General features: G+C 50.0%; 1 protein-coding gene and 1 pseudogene across 2 annotated transcripts; one reads left to right on the top strand and one right to left on the bottom strand.

Moving 5' to 3' along the window:
- Positions 1-1,724: 1,724 nt before the first annotated feature.
- On the top strand, positions 1,725-2,686 carry LOC311202194 (olfactory receptor 14A16-like; annotated as a pseudogene). Its single transcript has one exon. The product of its transcript is annotated as an olfactory receptor 14A16-like (transcript).
- Positions 2,687-9,718: 7,032 nt separating this feature from the next.
- Positions 9,719-10,654, bottom strand: LOC311202195 (olfactory receptor 14A16-like; the record flags this gene model as incomplete). The annotated part of the gene is made up of 1 exon (XM_084276731.1): positions 9,719-10,654. The coding sequence occupies one exon, from the start codon at positions 10,652-10,654 to the stop codon at positions 9,719-9,721; it is 936 nt and encodes a 311-aa protein (XP_084132857.1).
- Positions 10,655-18,733: the final 8,079 nt, after the last annotated feature.

Raw genomic sequence — 18,733 nt, forward strand, 5'->3', positions numbered from 1 at the left:
GGCTGCCTGGAAGGGATGCCCTTCTGCCCCATCAGAGGGACAGGGCAGGACAGCTGTCTTCTCCTGGGCATGGCTGAGGGGTGCCCAGGGCTCTCCTTGCGAGCAGGGTCCTTGTGAACAGGAGTTTGTGTGCTGGGGCAGGGACTCTGCTGCTGCCAGGGTCAGCACTCAGCCTGCCTGCTGGGCTTTCCACAGGGATATAGACAGCACCTCTGGGTTGAAGCAGTGACCCAGGGAAGGGCAACATAAGGTCCTTCTGCTGTAAGAAAGTGCTGCATGTGTCAGCTTTGCTCCCAGCCAGAGCTGATCCTTGAGAAATGCTAAAGAGAATATTTCTCCAAAGGCAGAGTCTTTGCTTTGACTTTTCCTCTCCTGGGGGCTGTGCTGAGTGTGGTAGATGAGAACTTATTTCTCCCCTTGAGAATATGCAGTGAAAACTTGATTCTCATGAAGATGTTGGAGCCTGGGCTGAGCCCTGCACACACAGAGGTTCCCTGGGTCAGTGCCCTGATGCCAGGAGGGGTCTGCAGAGCACAGGGCAGGATGGATGAGGTCTGTGAGCACAGAGCAGGAGGTGAGATGGGCACAGAGAAACAGCTGCAGGGACAGCTCCAGGCTGCAGAGACACTGTCAGGGAGGGAGGAGCTGCTCCCAGAAATGCCCTGGCAGTGCGGATTTGGGACCTCCCTGACACTTTCCCACACCGACTCCTGGGTTTCTGCCACCCAGCACAGATTCTGCACCCAGAGTTCCAGGGTTTCAGGCTGAGTCTTCTCCTTGGCAGCCATACCAGCAGTTAGGAGAAATCCCTGAGTGCCTGTCTGTCTGTTCCTGACCCTAAAGCTTTTGCTGCAGCATTTCCTGCTGTATCCCCTCCTGTCCTTGCTGCCTTTGTCCCACCATTACATGGGGCTTTGAGCATGTCCATTGGTGTGGCTGGTCTGAGCTGACCCTCACTTCAGGACCCCCATCTGTAGGACTGAGGTTTTCCAGGCAGCTCCTGCTGGGCTGCAGCTGCCTCCCACAATGGCACCGCTCTCCCAGGGACTCTTGTGCCCCAGAGAGGAGCCCCATGCAGGAGACATCTCGGCACAGAGGCCGTGGCAATGCCACTCATCACCTGTGTGTGGGCAGCTGCACTGAGCCCTGTGTGTCCCTGGCTGGGAGCGGGGAGCTGAGATCCTCCTTGGGCAGGATGAGACCGCAGGAGGGCTTTGGAGCTCTGCCCTGTGAGACTGGATTCCTCAGCTCTCTGTGGGGTCCAGTTTCTTCTGTGGGGAACAGCAGGGTGTGATCACAGAGCGTCCAGCACAGGGCAGCTGAGAGCCGGGCTGATGGACAGAGCAGCTCTCCCCACTCTGCACTCAGGGGAAGGTTTCACTGGCACTGCAGCAGCAAAGTCAGGCAGTTCTGACAGAAGAAACACTCCTCAGCTCCTTCCTATCCACAGGGGATTTAGTCTGAGTTCAGGCCATCCTTCTATTTACTGACTGCTGTAAGGCAGTACTGGGTTCTCTAGAGCCCACAGCCAACCCTCCTCCCAGCAGTGACACACTCAAGCCAGCACAAATCAGACCTCCCAAAAAGTACCTGAGAAATGTCTTCCTGAATACACCCAGTCAATCTGAGGGTGTTCCCTAAGTGGTTTTCCTCAAGGAAGAGTTCCCTAATTTCTCACTTTGCCTTTTCCTCCTTGGACAGGTCTCCACACTTGACAGCAGCAGATGTCCAACAGCAGCAGCTCCATCAGCCAGTTCCTCCTCCTGGCCTTTGCAGACACACGGGAGCTGCAGCTCCTGCACTTCTGGCTCTTCATGGGCATCTACCTGGCTGCTCTCCTGGGCAATGGCCTCATCATCATCACCATAGCCTGTGACCACCACCTCCACACCCCCATGTACTTTTTCCTCCTCAACCTTTCACTGCTCGACATGGGATTCATGTCAACCACTCTTCCAAAATCCATGGCTAATTCCTTGAGGGACACCAGGGCAATCTCGTTCTGGGGATGTGCTGCGCAGGTCTTCCTGTTTTTCTTCTTGGCTAGTGCAGAGTTGTCGCTTCTCACTGTCATGGCCTATGACCGCTACGTTGCCATCTGCCACCCCCTGCACTACGGGACCCTCCTGGGCAGCAGAGCTTGTGTCCACATGGCAGCAGCTGCCTGGGGCAGTGGATTTCTCAATGCTGTGCTGCACACAGCCAGTACATTTTCACTCCCCCTCTGCCATGGCAATGCTGTTGACCAGTTCTTCTGTGAAATCCCCCAGATCCTCAAGCTCTCCTGCTCAGATGCCTACCTCAGGGAAACTGGACTCATTGTGGTCAGTGCCTGTTTCAGTTTTGGGTGTTTTGTGTTCATTGTGGTGTCCTATGTGCAGATCTTCAGGGCTGTGCTGAAGATCCCCTCGCAGCAGGGGCGGCACAAAGCCTTTTCCATGTGTCTTCCTCACCTGGCCGTGGTCTCCCTGTTTGTCAGCACTGGTGTGTTTGCCAACCTGAAGCCTCCCTCCATCTCCTCCCTATTTTTGGACCTGGTAGCGGCATTTCTTTACTCGGTGGTTCCACCAGCAGTGAACCCCCTCATCTACAGCATGAGGAACCAGGAACTCAAGGATGCCATGTGGAAACTGAGGACTGGATGTTTCTAAGCAGCTCGTCTTCTGTGCATTGCTGGCCATGGTAACTCATGTTAGGATCAGTCTGTATCTAGTGGGGTTTTTTACTCTCAGTGTGTCTAAGCTTTAATAACATCACCCATGTTCATCCCATTCCTAATGCAGGTTCTCGTGGTGGTGTTTGATTCAGACATGGGAGTAGAAGAAATATTCACCTTCCCCTCTACCTGCATGAGTGCCAGTCTGTCTCATTCATTTCCATCATTCAGGTTTTTCAACATCTCCTGATCATACAGCCATTCCTAAGGACTTCTTTTCTGCAGATCAGATGAATTTCAGCAGTTCTCAACAGGTTTCCACCTCCACATGCTCTTTGGTCATTCAGATGCTGCTCAGCTCTCTGGTTTATACTTTGAGCTCCAGAGAGTTGGAAAACATCTCGTCTTTCAGACGTCCAAAGAATTGTTCCATCAGATGATCAGGGTGTTGATAAGTGACTTTTCTATGTATCTGAATAAAACTGTCCTGGTAGAGAATCTCCTCTGAAAGCTGACCCCCTTCACACGCTGCTTGGCCGTAGCAGGCAGCTGAGGAGAGAGATTTCATGGTTATTAAAATGGATCCTGCTGAACTGCTGTTTGTTGTCAGAGAAATCTGACTGTGCCTGTGAGCAGAGATGATGGGAGGAAAAGTGTTGGGAGTCCCAGGAGGCCAGTGAGGGAACTGCTGGGCTTGGGGAAGAGCAAGGTTCTCCATGCAGGGTTGGATCTCAAGGGACTGCTTTTCCTGCCTGTCCAGATCTCCTTAGCAGACCCATATCCATCACAGAATGCTGCTGTCACTTCTTCTATCAACTGAGCCATGGCAGACAATACCCATGACCGGAAAAAAGTCCTCCATGGGAAATTCCTTTGAAATCTTCATCAATAAGGACCTAACTTAAATCCAAGTAGTTGTAGAAGTCTTGAGTTTTTTAATGAAACGGACTAAGAGTTTGTTTATGCTTGGGGGGAGAGGTGGGGGTGAATAGAGAGAAAAGTCAATCAAAACCTAGACATTTTTTCTTACAGTTCCAAACCACAGAACCGCCAACATGCAAATTAATTCCACCCCAGCCAAAATAATGTCAGGAGAAGATCTCTTCTCATGGAAATGTTTCTGTTCATCAAATCCCAGAGTTTCTCAAGGTCTGTTTGCAGGGAAGCTCCACTTTGTTCACAGTTCATGTGTGCTTGGAGATGGCTCTCCAACTGCTGGTGCTTCCAACAAAAAATGACAGCACTGGGTGTTAAAGAACCTGGGACTCTATTGCTGGACGTTCAGGATGTTCGAGGGTCAGTGAAGGTAGAGCCCAAAAATGACATCAGGTATTTTTAGGACCGTTCTTGTGGCTAGGAATGCCCTGAGGTCCAAGCCTACTGGTGCTCCTAGTGCAGCACTTGGGAAAGGGTTCAGGGCAGGAACATCTTTCATCCCTCGCACCTTTTGTTTGGGATCTGTTGCTGTATGTTTATCAAGGTCAAAGTTGGTCAATAGTACAGCCTGAAAATGACATCAGGCACTGTTGGGATGATTTCATTGTCTATGACAGCCCTGAGACGCAAGATTACTGGGTCCTAAGGTTACTGGGCCTGCTGGTGGCCTACCCTGGGAGGCTTCAGGCCAGGAAGATCACTAGTCCCCCATAACTTTTGTTTGGGAGCTAGTGATGGATGTTTAGCAGTTTCAAAACTAGACACTGGTAGAGCTGAAAACTGATGTCTAGCACTGTTATCACCATTCCATTGTCTATAAAAGCCCTAAGCCCCAACATTACTGGTGCATCTTTTGGGCTCCCTGAGGAGGTTTCCAGGAAGAAGATCTTTAGGCCCTTGCACCTTTTGACTGGGAGCTATAGCTAGATGCTTAGCATTGCTGAAGGTGGATGCTGTTAGAGCCAGAAAATATCATCAGGTCTTGTTACGACCGTTCACTTAGGCAAGGAAAGCCCTGGTCCCCAAGGGTGCTGCGGCTCCTAGTGGGCTACCTAGGCAGGTTTCAGGTCAGGGACATCAGTCATCCTTTGAGCCTTTCATTTGTAAGCCATTACTGGACATTTAGCAGTTTTGAAGAAGGAGGCTGTTAGAGCCTGAAAATAACATCAGACAATGTCAGGACTGTTACCTTGGTAAGGATAGACCTGAGTCTCAAGGCTACTGGAGAATCTGGCGTGCTACCTACTGGGGTTTGAGGGCAGGAACATCTTTCAGCCCTCTAATTTTTCGGGGGGGGGGGGGTGGGAGAGGGGTGGGGATGGGATATTTATTGCTGGGGGTTTAGCAGTTTTGAAGGTGGATGCTGTTAGAGTTAGAAAATGATGTCAGGCACTATTAGGACCATTCTGTTTTCTTTGAAAGACATGAGCCCCAAGGCTACTGGGTCTGCTAGTGGGCTACCTGGGGAGGTTTCAGGCCAGGAAGATTACTAGGCCCTCACAACTCTTGTTTGGGAGCTATTGCTGGATGTTGAGCAGGGTCAAATGTGGATGCTGGTAGAGTCTGAAAATGACATCAGGCACTGTTAGGACTGTTCTCCTAGCAAGCAAATCCCTGATTCCCAAGGTTACTAGGGTAGCTAGTTGGCTACCCGGGGAGGTTTCATTCCAAGGAACTTTTTTCAGCTCTATCACTTTTTGTTTGGGAGCTATTGCTGGATGTTTAGCAGTTCAGAACTTGGACGCTGGTAGAGCCTGAAAATTACAACAGCCACTCTTAGGACTTATCTTCATAAGGACAGTCATCAGTCCCAAGGTTCCTGAGGGTTCTAGTGGGCTACCTGGGGTGGTTTCAGGACAGGAACATAACTTTCTACCCTCAAACCACTTCTTTAGGAGCTATTGCTGGACCTTTATTTGTTTTAAATACGGACATCAGGCATAGTTAGGACCATTCCCTTGGCCAGGAAAGCCCTGAGCTCAAAGGTTACTGCAGCCTCTAGTGGCCTCTTGGGGAGGTTTCAGGCCAGGAACATCTGTCAGCACTCAAAGCTTTTGTTTGGAGCTGTACCAGTTTTCATGGTGGACGCTGGTAGAGCCTTAAAATGATAACAGGAGCTTTTGGGATCGTTTCCTTGGGTAAGAATCACAGGACCACAGAGTCACAGAACGTTAGGAGTTGGAAGGGACCTCAAAAGATCATCTAGTCCAACCTCCCCTGCCAGAGCAGGATCACCTAGATTAAATCACACAGGAACATATCCAGGCAGGTTTGAATGTCTCCAGAGAAGGAGACTCCACAACCTCTCTGGGCAGTCTGTCCCAGGGCTCCATCACCCTCACAGTGAGTAAGTTTCTCCTTACATTCACGTGGAACTTCCCCTGCTCCAGCTTGCACCCGTTGCCCCTTGTCCTTTCTCTGGCCATCACTGAGAAGAGGCTGGCTCTGTCCTCCTGACTCTCGCCCTTTACGTATTTCTAAACATGAATAAGGTCACCCCTCCCTCTCTTCTTCTCCAAGCTAAAGAGGCCCAGCTCCCTCAGACTTTCCTTGTAAGGAAGATGTTCTACTCCCTTAACCATCTTGCTGGCCCTGTGCTGGACTCCTTCAAGGAGTTCTCGGTCCTTCTTGAACTGAGGGGCCCAGAACTGGACACAACATTCCAGGTACAGTCTCTCCAGGGCATAGGAGAGGGGGTAAAGGACCTCTCTTGACCTACAAATCACACACTTGCTGGTCCCTCATAGTGGCACCCCAGGACGCCATTGGCCCTCGTAGCCGGGAGGGCACCTTGGTGGCTCATGGTCATGCTGCCCCCATGTCCCTCTCACCTCGGCTGCTCCTCAACAGGCCAGTCCCCAACCTATACTGGTAGATGGGGGTGTTCTTCCCCAGATGCAAGACCCTACACTTGCCCTTGTTATTACTTCTCCTTGCAAGTAGTAGTGCCAAGAACAACTCCACAGATACCAAAGAGTCGTGAGGGCAGACTAGAGCTGGAGAAGGATGTCTTTTGACCTACTAACCACACCCCAGGATGCCATTGGCCTTGTTAGCCATGAGGGACATTGCTGGCTCATGGTCACCCTGTTGTCCACCAGGACCCCCAGGTCCCTCTCACCTACCCTGCTCTCCAACAGGGCAGCCCCCAACCTATACTGGTACCTGGGGTTGTTCTTCCCCCGATGGCAGACCCTACACTTGCCCTTGTTAAACCTCAGTAAACTTCTCCCCACAAGTAGTAATACCAAGAACAACTCCAAATATACAAAAGAGTTGTGAGGCAATCACATTCCTGCCCTGCTGTCATGCACTGGAAGAAGGTTCGTGAAGTTTGACCCAAATGAAGTTAACCCTGATGAAGTTTGTGGGTTATACTGAACTCAGTGGGGATACAGACACTGGGGAAGGGGCTGCCATCTGGTGGGAAGACATGGAATAAAGAATGGGTAAGGTGAAGTGTGGGGTCTAGGAGCTGGGAAAGTATAATCCAGGAATGCAGCACCAACTGGGATCCACCTGGCTGGAGAAGAGCTCTGTGGAAAGGTACATGGGGGTTCTTGTGAACAAGCAGCTCACTAGGAATAAACAGAGAAATGCTGAGGCAAACGACTCCCAGGTGCATCAGCATGGGGATCACCTGCAGACATAAAGAAGTCACTGTCCCACTCTACTCAGCACTTGTCAGGCCACGCCTGGGGTACAGGGTGAAGTTATGGCCAGGCTGGAGAAGGTCCAGAGAAGGGCCACAAAGATGACCCAAGGCCTGGGCAGCCTGCCATCTGAGGAAAGGCTGAGGGAGCTGCTTTTCTTCAGCCTTCAGAAAACAAGGACACCTCATCAATAGGTCCCAGTACTTAAAGGCTGTCTACAAAGGAGGGAGAGACTCCTGTATTTTGAAGGACTCACAAGAAATAGCTGAGCAATAATGGGTGCAAGTTCCTCCTGGAGACATTCCCACAGGACACAGGGAAAATCTTTTACCCTGAGAACAAGCAGCCTTTGGCATAATCTCCCATGGGAAGTGATGGATTCCCCAACATCAGAGGTTTATAAGATTCAGTGGGATAGAGTGCAGGGCCAGCTGGTCTGTGTGGTGCTTTTCTTGAGATTCAGCAGAAAATGTTGGACCAAATGACCTTTCAGTTCCCTTCCAACCTGGTAATCCATGACTGTGTGATTCTATTAATCTATTAATCTAGAAGCCTTCTGGAGTGGTTGAAGCCTCCTATACTGACCCTCAGGAAGCTACAACAGTGGTTCTCTTCCAAGAGAAGTAGAGCTGGATTATGATAACATGAGTCTTCTTCCAGTGGACTACTGCAATGTCATTTAGAAAGGATCACTTTGCTTTTGTTTCTTATTCCTCACCTTCTTTAACACCTACTGCTGTCATTTTGTTAGAGGCACCACAAGTTGGAGAGACATGTGCACACATGGACTGATAACAAAATGGAGCTGCCCTTCAAACAGCCCTTGAGAAGCTCTGGGGTTTGAGGAACAGGAACATCAAGAAGGTTTCCAACCAGAAGAGATCTTCTCCTCCTGACCTCTTATTTTGGCTGGGCTGGAATTAATTTTCATGTTAGCAGCCTCCATAGTTCTGTGCTTTGGATTTGTAAGCAAAAAAGTCTAAATAATGTGTTTGTTCCTTGCTGAGCAGGGCTTGCACAGCATCAAGGGCTTTTGTCCAATTCTGCTCCAGAAATGAGTCACTTGGGAGTGCACAAGTGCCTGGGAGGGGACAGAGCAGGCCCACCTGACCATAACTGACTAAGGGGATTATCCACACTGTCTGACTACAGGAGTGAGCCCACCAGTGTGTTGTACTTGTTGTCCACAAAGGTGGCATAGTTTGTGCTAGGATAGAGCTGGTTTTGTTTCTAGCAGTGGGTGGAATGTCATGTTTGGGAGTTCAGATGAGAGCCGTGCTGGCACCTCACTGATGGTTCAGCTGTGTCCAAGCTGTCAAGCACCTTTCAGTTGTTCATATTTTCCTGCTAACGAGAAGGTGGGGGCACCCTGGGATTTGGGAGGCGACACAGCCAGGACAGGTGACCCAAACTGGCCAAAGAGGGTTATTCCATACCAACAAACTCTTGCTCAGCATAAAATGGGGCTGGTGGAGGGAAGGAGATGAAGACTCCAGGGCACATGGTTTTGGGGATGGTCCCATTCCAGGACAGCTCTGAGCTGTGTAGCCTGAGCTGTGCTGTTCAGTGAGAAACTGAATTGGCATCACCAGTATTTTATATTTTCCTATAAAGGCATTTTATTGTTATTCTCTCTTTCTGATGTCCCTGTAAACTGTCCTTATACCAACGCATCAGGTTTTGGGGATTTTTTGCGGTATTCTTTTCCCTCCCTTTTCCCCACTTCAATCCCCGACCCACACCCTCTTACTGAGAGCAGCTCTGTGGTTCTCAGCTCTTGTCTGAGGTGAAACCACAATAAAAGGTTCCAGTACAACACCCACACATCAAGGCAGCTCAGACAGGACAGGTGGAGAACCGACCGCAAGGAGAAGGATGTGGGCATTGCAGGGGATGCCATAGCAGACAGAGGTGCTGAACAGGGATCTGGCCATGAACCCATTGGACTGCACTGGGAGGAGTGTGGCTGCACAGACAAGGGCCCTTCTGGTCCATCCAGAGTCAACATTGATGTGGCCACCTCTGGAGCAGCCAGTCAGTCCCAGCGTGGGGCTCCTCAGACTGAAAGAATAGGGAGGAAATGTCACCTGGGCAGAGAAAGTGTGAAGATACGGTGAGGGGTCTTGCGTGGAGAGGCTGAGACATGCTGGCTGCTTTAGCCTGGGGAAGGGGAGGCTGAGGGAAGCCCTCTTGCACTACAGCAAAAGAACATAAGAAAGGAAATCCAGCAGAACTACAGCTTTGGAGGTCAGAGTGGATATGAGGATAAAGAAATGTCATTCTTAGGGTAGTGAAACACATACCTAAAATATATCACTTGTATTCAAAAGGCTGGGTTCAGGACATTGGAGAAGTGCAGTAGATGCAGACCCTCCAAAGAAAAGAGGACTATTGCAAAAAATACCGGCTAAATTAGGAGAAGCAAATTCCATGAATTAAAAATGCAAATTACAAAAAAGATACAGGAAGCTTATCAATCCTGATAATATATTGATTGTAGAACTTTCTTCAGTGCATCTTGCAGTTCCTGGTTCCTCATGCTGTAGATGAAGGGGTTAACTGCTGGTGGAAACATTGAGTAAAGAAATGTTACTACAAGGTCCCCATATAGAGAGGAGATGGAGGGGGGCTTCAGGTTGGCAATCACACCAGTGCTGACAAACAGGGAGACCACGGCCAGGTGAGGAAGACACATGGAAAAGGCTTTGTGCCGTCCCTGCTGCGAGGGGATCCTCAGCACAGCCCTGAAGATCTGCACATAGGACACCACAATGAACACAAAACACCCAAAACTGAAACAGGCACTGACCACAGTGAGTCCAATTTCCCTGAGGTAGGCATCTGAGCAGGAGAGCTTGAGGATCTGGGGGATTTCACAGAAGAACTGGTCAACAGCATTGCCATGGCAGAGGGGGAGTGAAAATGTATTGGCTGTGTGCAGCACAGCACTAAGAAACCCACTGCCCCAGGCAGCTGCTGCCATGTGGACACAAGCTCTGCTGCCCAGGAGGGTCCCGTAGTGCAGGGGGTGGCAGATGGCAACGTAGCGGTCATAGGCCATGACTGTGAGAAGAGACAACTCTGAACTAGCCAAGAAGAAAAACAGGAAGACCTGCGCAGCACATCCCCAGAACGAGATTGCCCTGGTGTCCCTCAAGGAATTAGCCATGGATTTTGGAAGAGTGGTTGACATGAATCCCATGTCGAGCAGTGAAAGGTTGAGGAGGAAGAAGTACATGGGGGTGTGGAGGTGGTGGTCACAGGCTATGGTGATGATGATGAGCCCATTGCCCAGGAGAGCAGCCAGGTAGATGCCCATGAAGAGCCAGAAGTGCAGGAGCTGCAGCTCCCGTGTGTTGGCAAAGGGCAGGAGGAGGAACTGGCTGATGGAGCTGCTGCTGTTGGTCATCTGCTGCCATGAAGTGTGCAGACCTGTCCAAGGAGGGAAAGGCACAGTGAGAAGTTAGGGAAATCTCCTTTGAGCAATTCACATTGTCTCTCTGGATTCAGGAAGACTTTTTGCAGGTCCCTTTTGGGAGGTCTGCTTTGTGCTGACTTGAGCGTGCCACTGCTGGGAGGAAGAAGTCCAAGTCCTACAGCTGGGGGTCCTGAAGTGAGGGTCAGCTCAGTGCCAGCCACACCAAAGGACATGCCCACAGCCCAAGGTAACAGTGGGACAAAGGCAGAAAGGACAGGAGGGGAAAGAACAAGAATTTCTCCAGCCAATGCTGGAAGGACAGGGACAGACAGACAGGCACTTAGGGGTTTCTACTCAAAGGGGGTTCAGCTGCCAAGAAGAGGACTCAGACTGAAGCCCTGGAACTCTGGGTCCAGACTCTGTGCTGGGTGGCAGAAACCATGGGGTGGCTGTGGGAAAACGTCTGCACTGTGGTGGATAACAGGGAGGTACCAAATCCCCAGAGCAAGTCCTTCTCCCTCCCTGACAGTGTCTCTGCAGCCTGGAGCTGTCCCTGCAGATCCTTCTTTTTGCCCATCTCACCTCCTGCTCTGTGCTCACAGACCTCATCCAACCTGCCCTGTGCTCAGCTCTGCTCTGCAGACCCCTCCTGGCATCAGGGCGCTGCCCCAGGGAACCTCTGTGTGTGCAGGGCTCAGCCCAGGCTCCAACATCTTCATGAGAATCAAGTTTTCACTGCATATTCTCAAGGGGAGAAATAAGTTCTCATCTACCACACTCTGCACAGCCCACAGGAGAGGAAAAGTCAAAGCAAAGACTCTGCCTTTGGAGAAATATTCTCTTTGGCATTTCTCAAGGATCAGCTCTGGCTGGGAGCAAAGCACTTTCTTACAGCAGAAGGACCTTACGTTGCCCTTCCCTGGGTCACTGCTTCAACCCAGAGGTGCTGCCTATATCCCTGTGGAAAGTCCAGCAGGCAGGCTGAGTGCTGACCCTGGCAGCAGCAGAGTCCCTGCCCCAGCACACAAACTCCTGTTCACAAGGACCCTGCTCGCAAGAACAGCCCTGGGCACCCCTCAGCCATGCCCAGGAGAAGACAGCTGTCCTGCCCTGTCCCTCTCATGGGGCACAAGGGCATCACTTCCAGGCAGCACTTTCTTGTCCTATAGAGAACCTGTCCTCCTGACATACCCCACACACTGCCCCATGTCCCAGCTTTAGGAGATCCCTCCAGGAACAGAACCTGCATTGCTCTGCACCCACAGACATACCACGGACATACTCACAGGTAGAGTGCTGAGGATATTTCTCCTCCAGTGAGCTCTCAGCATCTGGCAGCTCTCTCACCCTCTCAGGTCTCCCCTTGATGCCTACAGGCAGTGTCCCCAGCCCTGTGCGCTTGCCAGAGGAGCTGCTCTGTGGCAGAGCTGTCCCTCATCAGTGCTGTAATGTTTCATCAGCTCCCGCTGTCCCAGGAGTCCAGCCCAGCTACAGCAGAGGAGCAGGTGAAGGTGTCACGTACTCCTCGGCTCCTCTGAGGTATTCCTGAAGCTCCAGGGAACCAACTTGGAAAGACACTGAAGTCCTCCCTGCCATCTGCTCTCTAGGCTGGGGAGAAATCCTTCTGTCCAGCAGAGTCCTTTCTCCTGATCAAACATGAGCTGGGCAGAAGAATCACTTTTTCTTGTTTCCACATGAGGTAGGACCCCCAGAAGATGACGGGAAGGGGACTCTTTCCCCTTGGGGAGGGTAAGGAGTATGACAAGTGACTAGAGGCACCTCATCCTTGCTTTGTAGCCCTGGGGCTGGAAGAGGATGCAGGTCAGGCCCATGGCTGCCTCAAATCAAGGGAACTGGGGTTCCTCTTGCCCCATTTGCAGCAGGCACAAAAGAGGCACCTGTTTCCTGGGAACTGCTGGTCCCAGCTCTCATGGGAATTAATGGTGGGGAGGCCAAGAAGGAAGTGTTCAAACACCAACACCCAGTGAAACCTGAGGGGCCAGAGGTGCTCCAAGAGACGTGCAGGGAGATCCAAGGTCAAGGAATCACAGAACATTAGGAGTTGGAAGGTACCTCAAAAGGTCATCTAGTCCAACCCCCCTGCCAGAGCAGGATCACCTGGACTAAACCACACAGGAACACATCCAGGTGGGTGTGAATGTCTCCAGAGGAGGAGACTCCACAACCTCTCTGGGCAGTCTGTCCCAGGGCTCTGGCACCCTCACAGTGAAAGAGTTTCTCCTTCCATTCACATGGAACTTCCTCTGCTCCAGCTTTTACCCATTGACCTGAATAAGGCCACCCCTCAGTCTCCTCTTCTCCAAGCTAACGAGGCCCAGCTCCCTCAGCTCAGAGGAAATGGCCAGCATTGCCCCTCTGCAGAAAGAGGCCCAGCTCAGAGGAAACAGGGACAGGCTCCTGGAATGGCTGCATGTGAAACGTGGCCAGGCAGGATCCAAGGATTCCCACAGGGAGGCACATGCCAGGGGGTGGCCTGTCACTGGGAAGCTTGCCCCACCTGGCTCTGGGCCTGTGAACAATGCTGCCTGCGGCTAGAGCGGCACCCCATGGAAGAGACCCCCCTGCAGCTGAGAGAGAAAAAGACCCTTTGGGAGGCCTGGCAAATCGACTCCATTGGAGCCCTTGGGAAGGCGGAGGGGAAACAATAGTATTAGTGGGAGTGGAAATCATTTCTGGCCTAGTCCCAGCCGAGGCATTTCCAGGAGCAGCAGGAGAACATCCAGGGTGGGCCCTGACCAATTGGTTTCGCTTTCTGCCAACCCCCAGTCTGCTCAGTCAGCCCAGGGCAGTCATTTCACTGCTGCCAAGGGGCAGGAGTGGGCCAAGGAAGGAGGAGTCAGGAGGGGATTTCACCCCCCGTGTTACCCCCAAGCTAATGGGATAGTGGGGGGAACTGATGGGCTTTTGAAAGGGTTTTTAAAAGCTCACAAGCCACACTGGGCAGAACAACTCTGGGATGCAGTTCCCTGAGATAATGATTGCTGGGGAATAATTGGATGTCCCGACTCAATGCCTTTTGTCCCAAAACCCCAAACATTAATCCCCAAACCCCACACTCCCAGCACCCCAGAAAAGCCATTTTCTCTCCTGGTCTGCCAGTCTTGGTAGAAATACCGACCATTGGGACCATTCCCCTCGTACTGGCTGAGCCCCCCAACAAATACGCTTGGAAAGCAAAAGATGCCCATGGGAAGGAACACAAAGTCAATACAAGGTGGATTATTCCATCCTTCTAATATCAATCTACGACCAGTCCCTTAATACAAACTGAGTCTGGGGTTTTTTCTTTTCTTTTCCAGATGGAATCTCTGACACCTGCTTGAAGGAATAGATGAAGCTGTTAATTGGCTGTATAGTTTAGTTAATAACTGCTTTGTTAATATTTATAGGACGTTTAGCAGACTATCACAAACATTGTTTTGATTGACCATTCTCACCAACTTCAATATCTGGGGAAACGTTTCTGCCCCCCTCTTCAGCCTGGGGTGGCAAAATGGATTTATAACTTTAGGCCAGCAGATGCCCAATGCTTTTAACCTGACAAATGGTTGGGGATGTGGGATCCCTTCAGGATTTAAAGACTGGCCATGGACGTTGAAACAATATCCCCAAAATGGCTCCTGAGTGATCTAAGTGACATAACCATTGGTCATGATTCATTCTATTGGAATGAGGAAACAAATCCATGGAAAATCCCAGTTCCAGAAAAGGGGGAATATGTCTGAATCGGAATGACAACAATGGAGGGTTTGTGGGTCACAGTGTGTGTGATTGGACCTTCAGGTGTGGAAATCCTTGTATCTTCCCTGGGTGTCCACCCATTAATTGTGCAACTTATAATCACTCTTTTCCTGTCAGAGGTGACATGTTATGCTGTATATTGAGCAACACCACTGATGAGCAAAATTCATCCCTCAAGGGCTATGTTTTGCATGGGTCAATGAAATTGGTCATAAGAACTGATTTGATAGCTTTTGGTCTAATACGAATCTTATGAGAGTTGAGATACTGAGGGAATCCAACCTTTCGGCTTGTGGCAGAACCTGGTTGGCATAACCGACCAGGAAGTCACCATTCAGTGTAACTTTAACAGTTGGGTAGGAGCACGGAGAAGCAATCTTTGGATTAATGGAATAATTTCAAATAATAGAATTAAGCATCCTTTGGGCTTAAAAAGCACCATTTATTTTGAAACTCCCTGTAGTTCTGATTTAAGACTCAAAGGGAATGGACCATTTGGCTTTAAATGTCATTACTGGATTGGTGGCCACCATGCTCATCGAAAATGACCAAATAATTGGAGCAGAACATGTTATGTAGGTTATATACACCCCTTCTTTTTGTTGTTGCTGTGTCCAGACCAAAGTGGAAACAGTTTGGGAATTAAGGTCTATGACGACCTCAGTTGGTATCGAGGGTCCCTTGGTGTTTCTATAGCAGGTCATTGCAAAGTGTCTGGGTCACACAGGACCAAGAGATGCTGCATTAGGAAAGGATGGAAGTGAACCATGTTATTACAGCCTAGACAAACTAGGAGGAAAGAAAGAACAACTCACAAAGCTACTAAACACACACCAGTCCTCATGTGAGTTACATGGCCAGCTCTGAGGATGAGCAGTATATTACTGCTCAGAAATATCGTGTCCTCACAGCATCCTTGAGCTCCTGGTTCCTCATGCTGTAGATGAAAGGAGTTGACAGCAGGTGGAAACACCTGGTAAAGAAATGCCATTACCAGGTGCAGAATGCAGGCAAACACATCATTTTGAGGATAGTGGTGTGCTGCAAGAAGTCACTGGGAGGAAGTGTGGATGAACTGGTGGCTTTGTGCTTGTGGGAACAGCTGATGAGGACAGAGAGACAGCAGTACAGGCAGGGACATCGTGGGGTGGGAATGAGATTGGAAAGCGTGTTGCGTCCCTGCAGCCTAAAGGAAACATGCATAGCTGTGAGGCAGTGTGGCACGGGCTGTGGTGCAGATGGCCAAGGGTGCCATTCAGGTTACAAGAACCCGATAGGTCTTTTCCCCTTGGCTATTGATGATGTCCCTGCCACAGAGGCCTCAGGGAAGACACATTGTCCTCATGGCCATGGAGCATGGCTGACTCCTTGCACCCACCCCAGGGGAGGCCACCGTGTATCATACCCCTGTCCTTCCCTTGGTGTCACACTCCCCACATCCCAAGGAAGAGCCCTCAGACACAGGTGAGGGTCAGGATCTCACTGCCCAGGGGCTGGGGGTCAGCACTTGGCATTTCTGCTTCATCAGACCAAGCCAGGGTGTCCTCAGCATCAGAGCTGCCTGTGCTTTGCCTGGGTTTGTACTCATGGCCTCCAGTTGTCTGTTCTAATGAGCCCATAGGGAGGCTTTGTCAGGAATGGCTCCCAGTGGGGCCTGTTAGTGCTTCAAGGTACTTTGGGCATTACTCCTGACTTGAACTTCTTGAGAAGTTTCTTCAGTGTCCTCTTGGTATCTGAGTTCTGTTGACTCACCAGAGATACCATGGGGCTCATTATCATCCAGAAAGCCCTTAAAGGAATAGCTCTTCATGTAATTTTCTTTCAAAAATTAAGACTTGTATAAGTAATTGGAGAGGTTTTAATTGGGTGATGAAACAGTCACAGTCATTTCACAATGGAGGATTTTTTCATAGAAAAAAAAAGTGTCTGTCATTACTCAGTCCATGGAAGATGTTGTAGCAGCATTCTACAAGGGATGTTTGTCCAGAGATCTTGTAGAGGGTTCTGGACAGGATGGGAAAACAGTCCCTTGAGATCCAACCCTGTCTTGAGAACCTTGCTCTTCCCCAAGACCAGCAGTTCCCTCACTGGCCTCCTGGGACTCCCAAGACTTTACCTCACAGGCACAGACAGATTTCTCTGACCACAAACAGCAGTTCAACATGATCCAGTTTAATAACCATGAAATCTCTCTCCTCAGCTGCCTGCTACGGCCAAGCAGCGTGTGAAGGGGGTCAGCTTTCAGAGGAGATTCTCTCCTAGAACAGTTTCAATCAGATACATAGAAACGTCACTTATCAACACACTGAACCACTGACAGAACAGTTCATTAGACTGCTGAAAGATGAGATGTTTTCCAACTCTCTGAAGCTCAAAGTTTATCAGCATCTGAATGACCAAAGAGTGAGTGGAGGTGGAAACCTTTGAGCAAAGTGAAGTGCACACATCAGGGTAGTCTGGAGAAGGTGTCCTTGGGCATGGCCGTATCACCAGGAGAGGTGGAAACACCTCAGTGATGAGGGAGATGAAGAGACAGACTGGGGGTAATGCAGGTTCAGGGGAAGGTGAGTATGACACTTCCTGGAAATTCCCAAGTTGTGAAGTGATTCAAGGAGTCAAGTGATTCAGCTGATGAAGATGCTTGTAAAGTGTTTATAAAAAGAAATTAAAAAAAGAAAAGGAAAACTTTTGGCTGTTTGCAGACAGACATGATGCAAAGAGAGCACAGCGCATTATTCCTTAGTGTCAGGGTCACACAAGGCCTGGAGATACTGCATGAGGAATGGGATGACTGTGGCCCATGTTACTACAGCTTAGACAAACCAGAACGAACAAGGCCCACGCCTTTTGAAATACCAACAGGGATGGTGACTGCACCCCTTCCCTGGGCAGCCTGTTCCAATACTTGACTACCCTTTCAGGAAAGAAATTCTTCCTGCTATGAGAAATAAATCTCCCCTGGAGCAATTTGAAACCATTTCCTCTCATCTCAACTCTGTTCACCACAACTCTTTGGGCCCGGCCTTCAGCCAGTTTCTAACCCAGCACAGAGTATACCCATCGAACCCATTAGAGGCCAATTTCTCCAGCAGGATGTCTTGGGAGACAGTGATGAAGGATTTTCTGAAGTCCAGGTAGATCACATCCACAGCCTTCCCCTCATCCACTAAGCAGGTATTCTTTTAATAGAAGGAGACCAGCTTCCTCAAGCACATACTAAACCCATGGTAACCGGGCCTGATCACCTGAGTGTGCTGCATGTGTTGCATGATGGTACTCAAGATGATTAGTTCCATCCCCTTCCCCAGCACTGACGTCAGGCTGACAGGCCTGTAGTTCCCTGGGTCCTCCTTCTGTCCCTTCTTGTAGATGGGTGTCACATGTGCCAGCTGCCAATCAGGCAAAACCACCCTGGTCAGCCAGGACTGCTGGTAAATAAGGGAAAGTGGCTTGGCGAGCACTTCTGCCAGCTCCCTCAGTGCTTTCAGGTGTGTCCCATCCAGATCCATTGACCTTTGCAGATCTAAGCAGGGCTTCACTCTACTTCCTGTCCCCATCGTTCTACTCTGGGGTCTGACAATGGAGAGACAACTGGTCTTACCATTAAAGATTGAGGTAAAAAAGGCATTCAGTACATCAGCCTTTTCTTCATCACCCGTCACAGTTGTTCCCCCCGGATCCAATAAAAGTGGGAGATTCTCTCTGTTCCTCCGTTTATTTATAATTCTATAAATATATTAATAACAAAAGGAGGGCCAGGGAGAATCTCCCAACTTTATTGTAGGTTGCAAACAAAACTTGCAAAGGCTGAAAAAGCTTCCTGGCCAGAAACCTCCCCAGGTAGTCCACACACAGCCCTGGGAACCTTGGGGGGAAGGGCATTCGTAGCCAAGGGAATGGTCCTATAATACCAGACATCATTTTCTGGTTCTACCAGTGTCCACATTCAAAAAATGTTAAGATCCAGCAATAGCTCCCAAACAAAAGGTTTGAGAACTGAAATAACTGGGGAGCCCTAAACTTCCTCTGGCAGGGGGATCAGCCCCGGTAATTTCGGGGCTCAGAGCTTCTGTGGCTGAGCGAATGGTCTGCAGAGTGCCTGGTGTCATTTTCGGGCTCTACCCGCGTCCAACTTCAAAAATGACAAACATCCAGTTAGAGCCCCCAGACAAAAGGTGTGAGGGCTGAAAGATGCTTCTTTCCTGAAACCTCCCCAGGTAGTAGACTAGCAGGGCAACAAACCTTGAGGCTCAGGGCATTCCTAGCCAAGACAATGGTCCTAAGTGTGCCTGACATCAGCTTTCAATC

Source organism: Gallinula chloropus, assembly GCF_964237585.1.
Source record: "Gallinula chloropus genome assembly, chromosome: 29".
Classification (NCBI taxonomy): Eukaryota; Metazoa; Chordata; class Aves; order Gruiformes; family Rallidae; genus Gallinula; species Gallinula chloropus.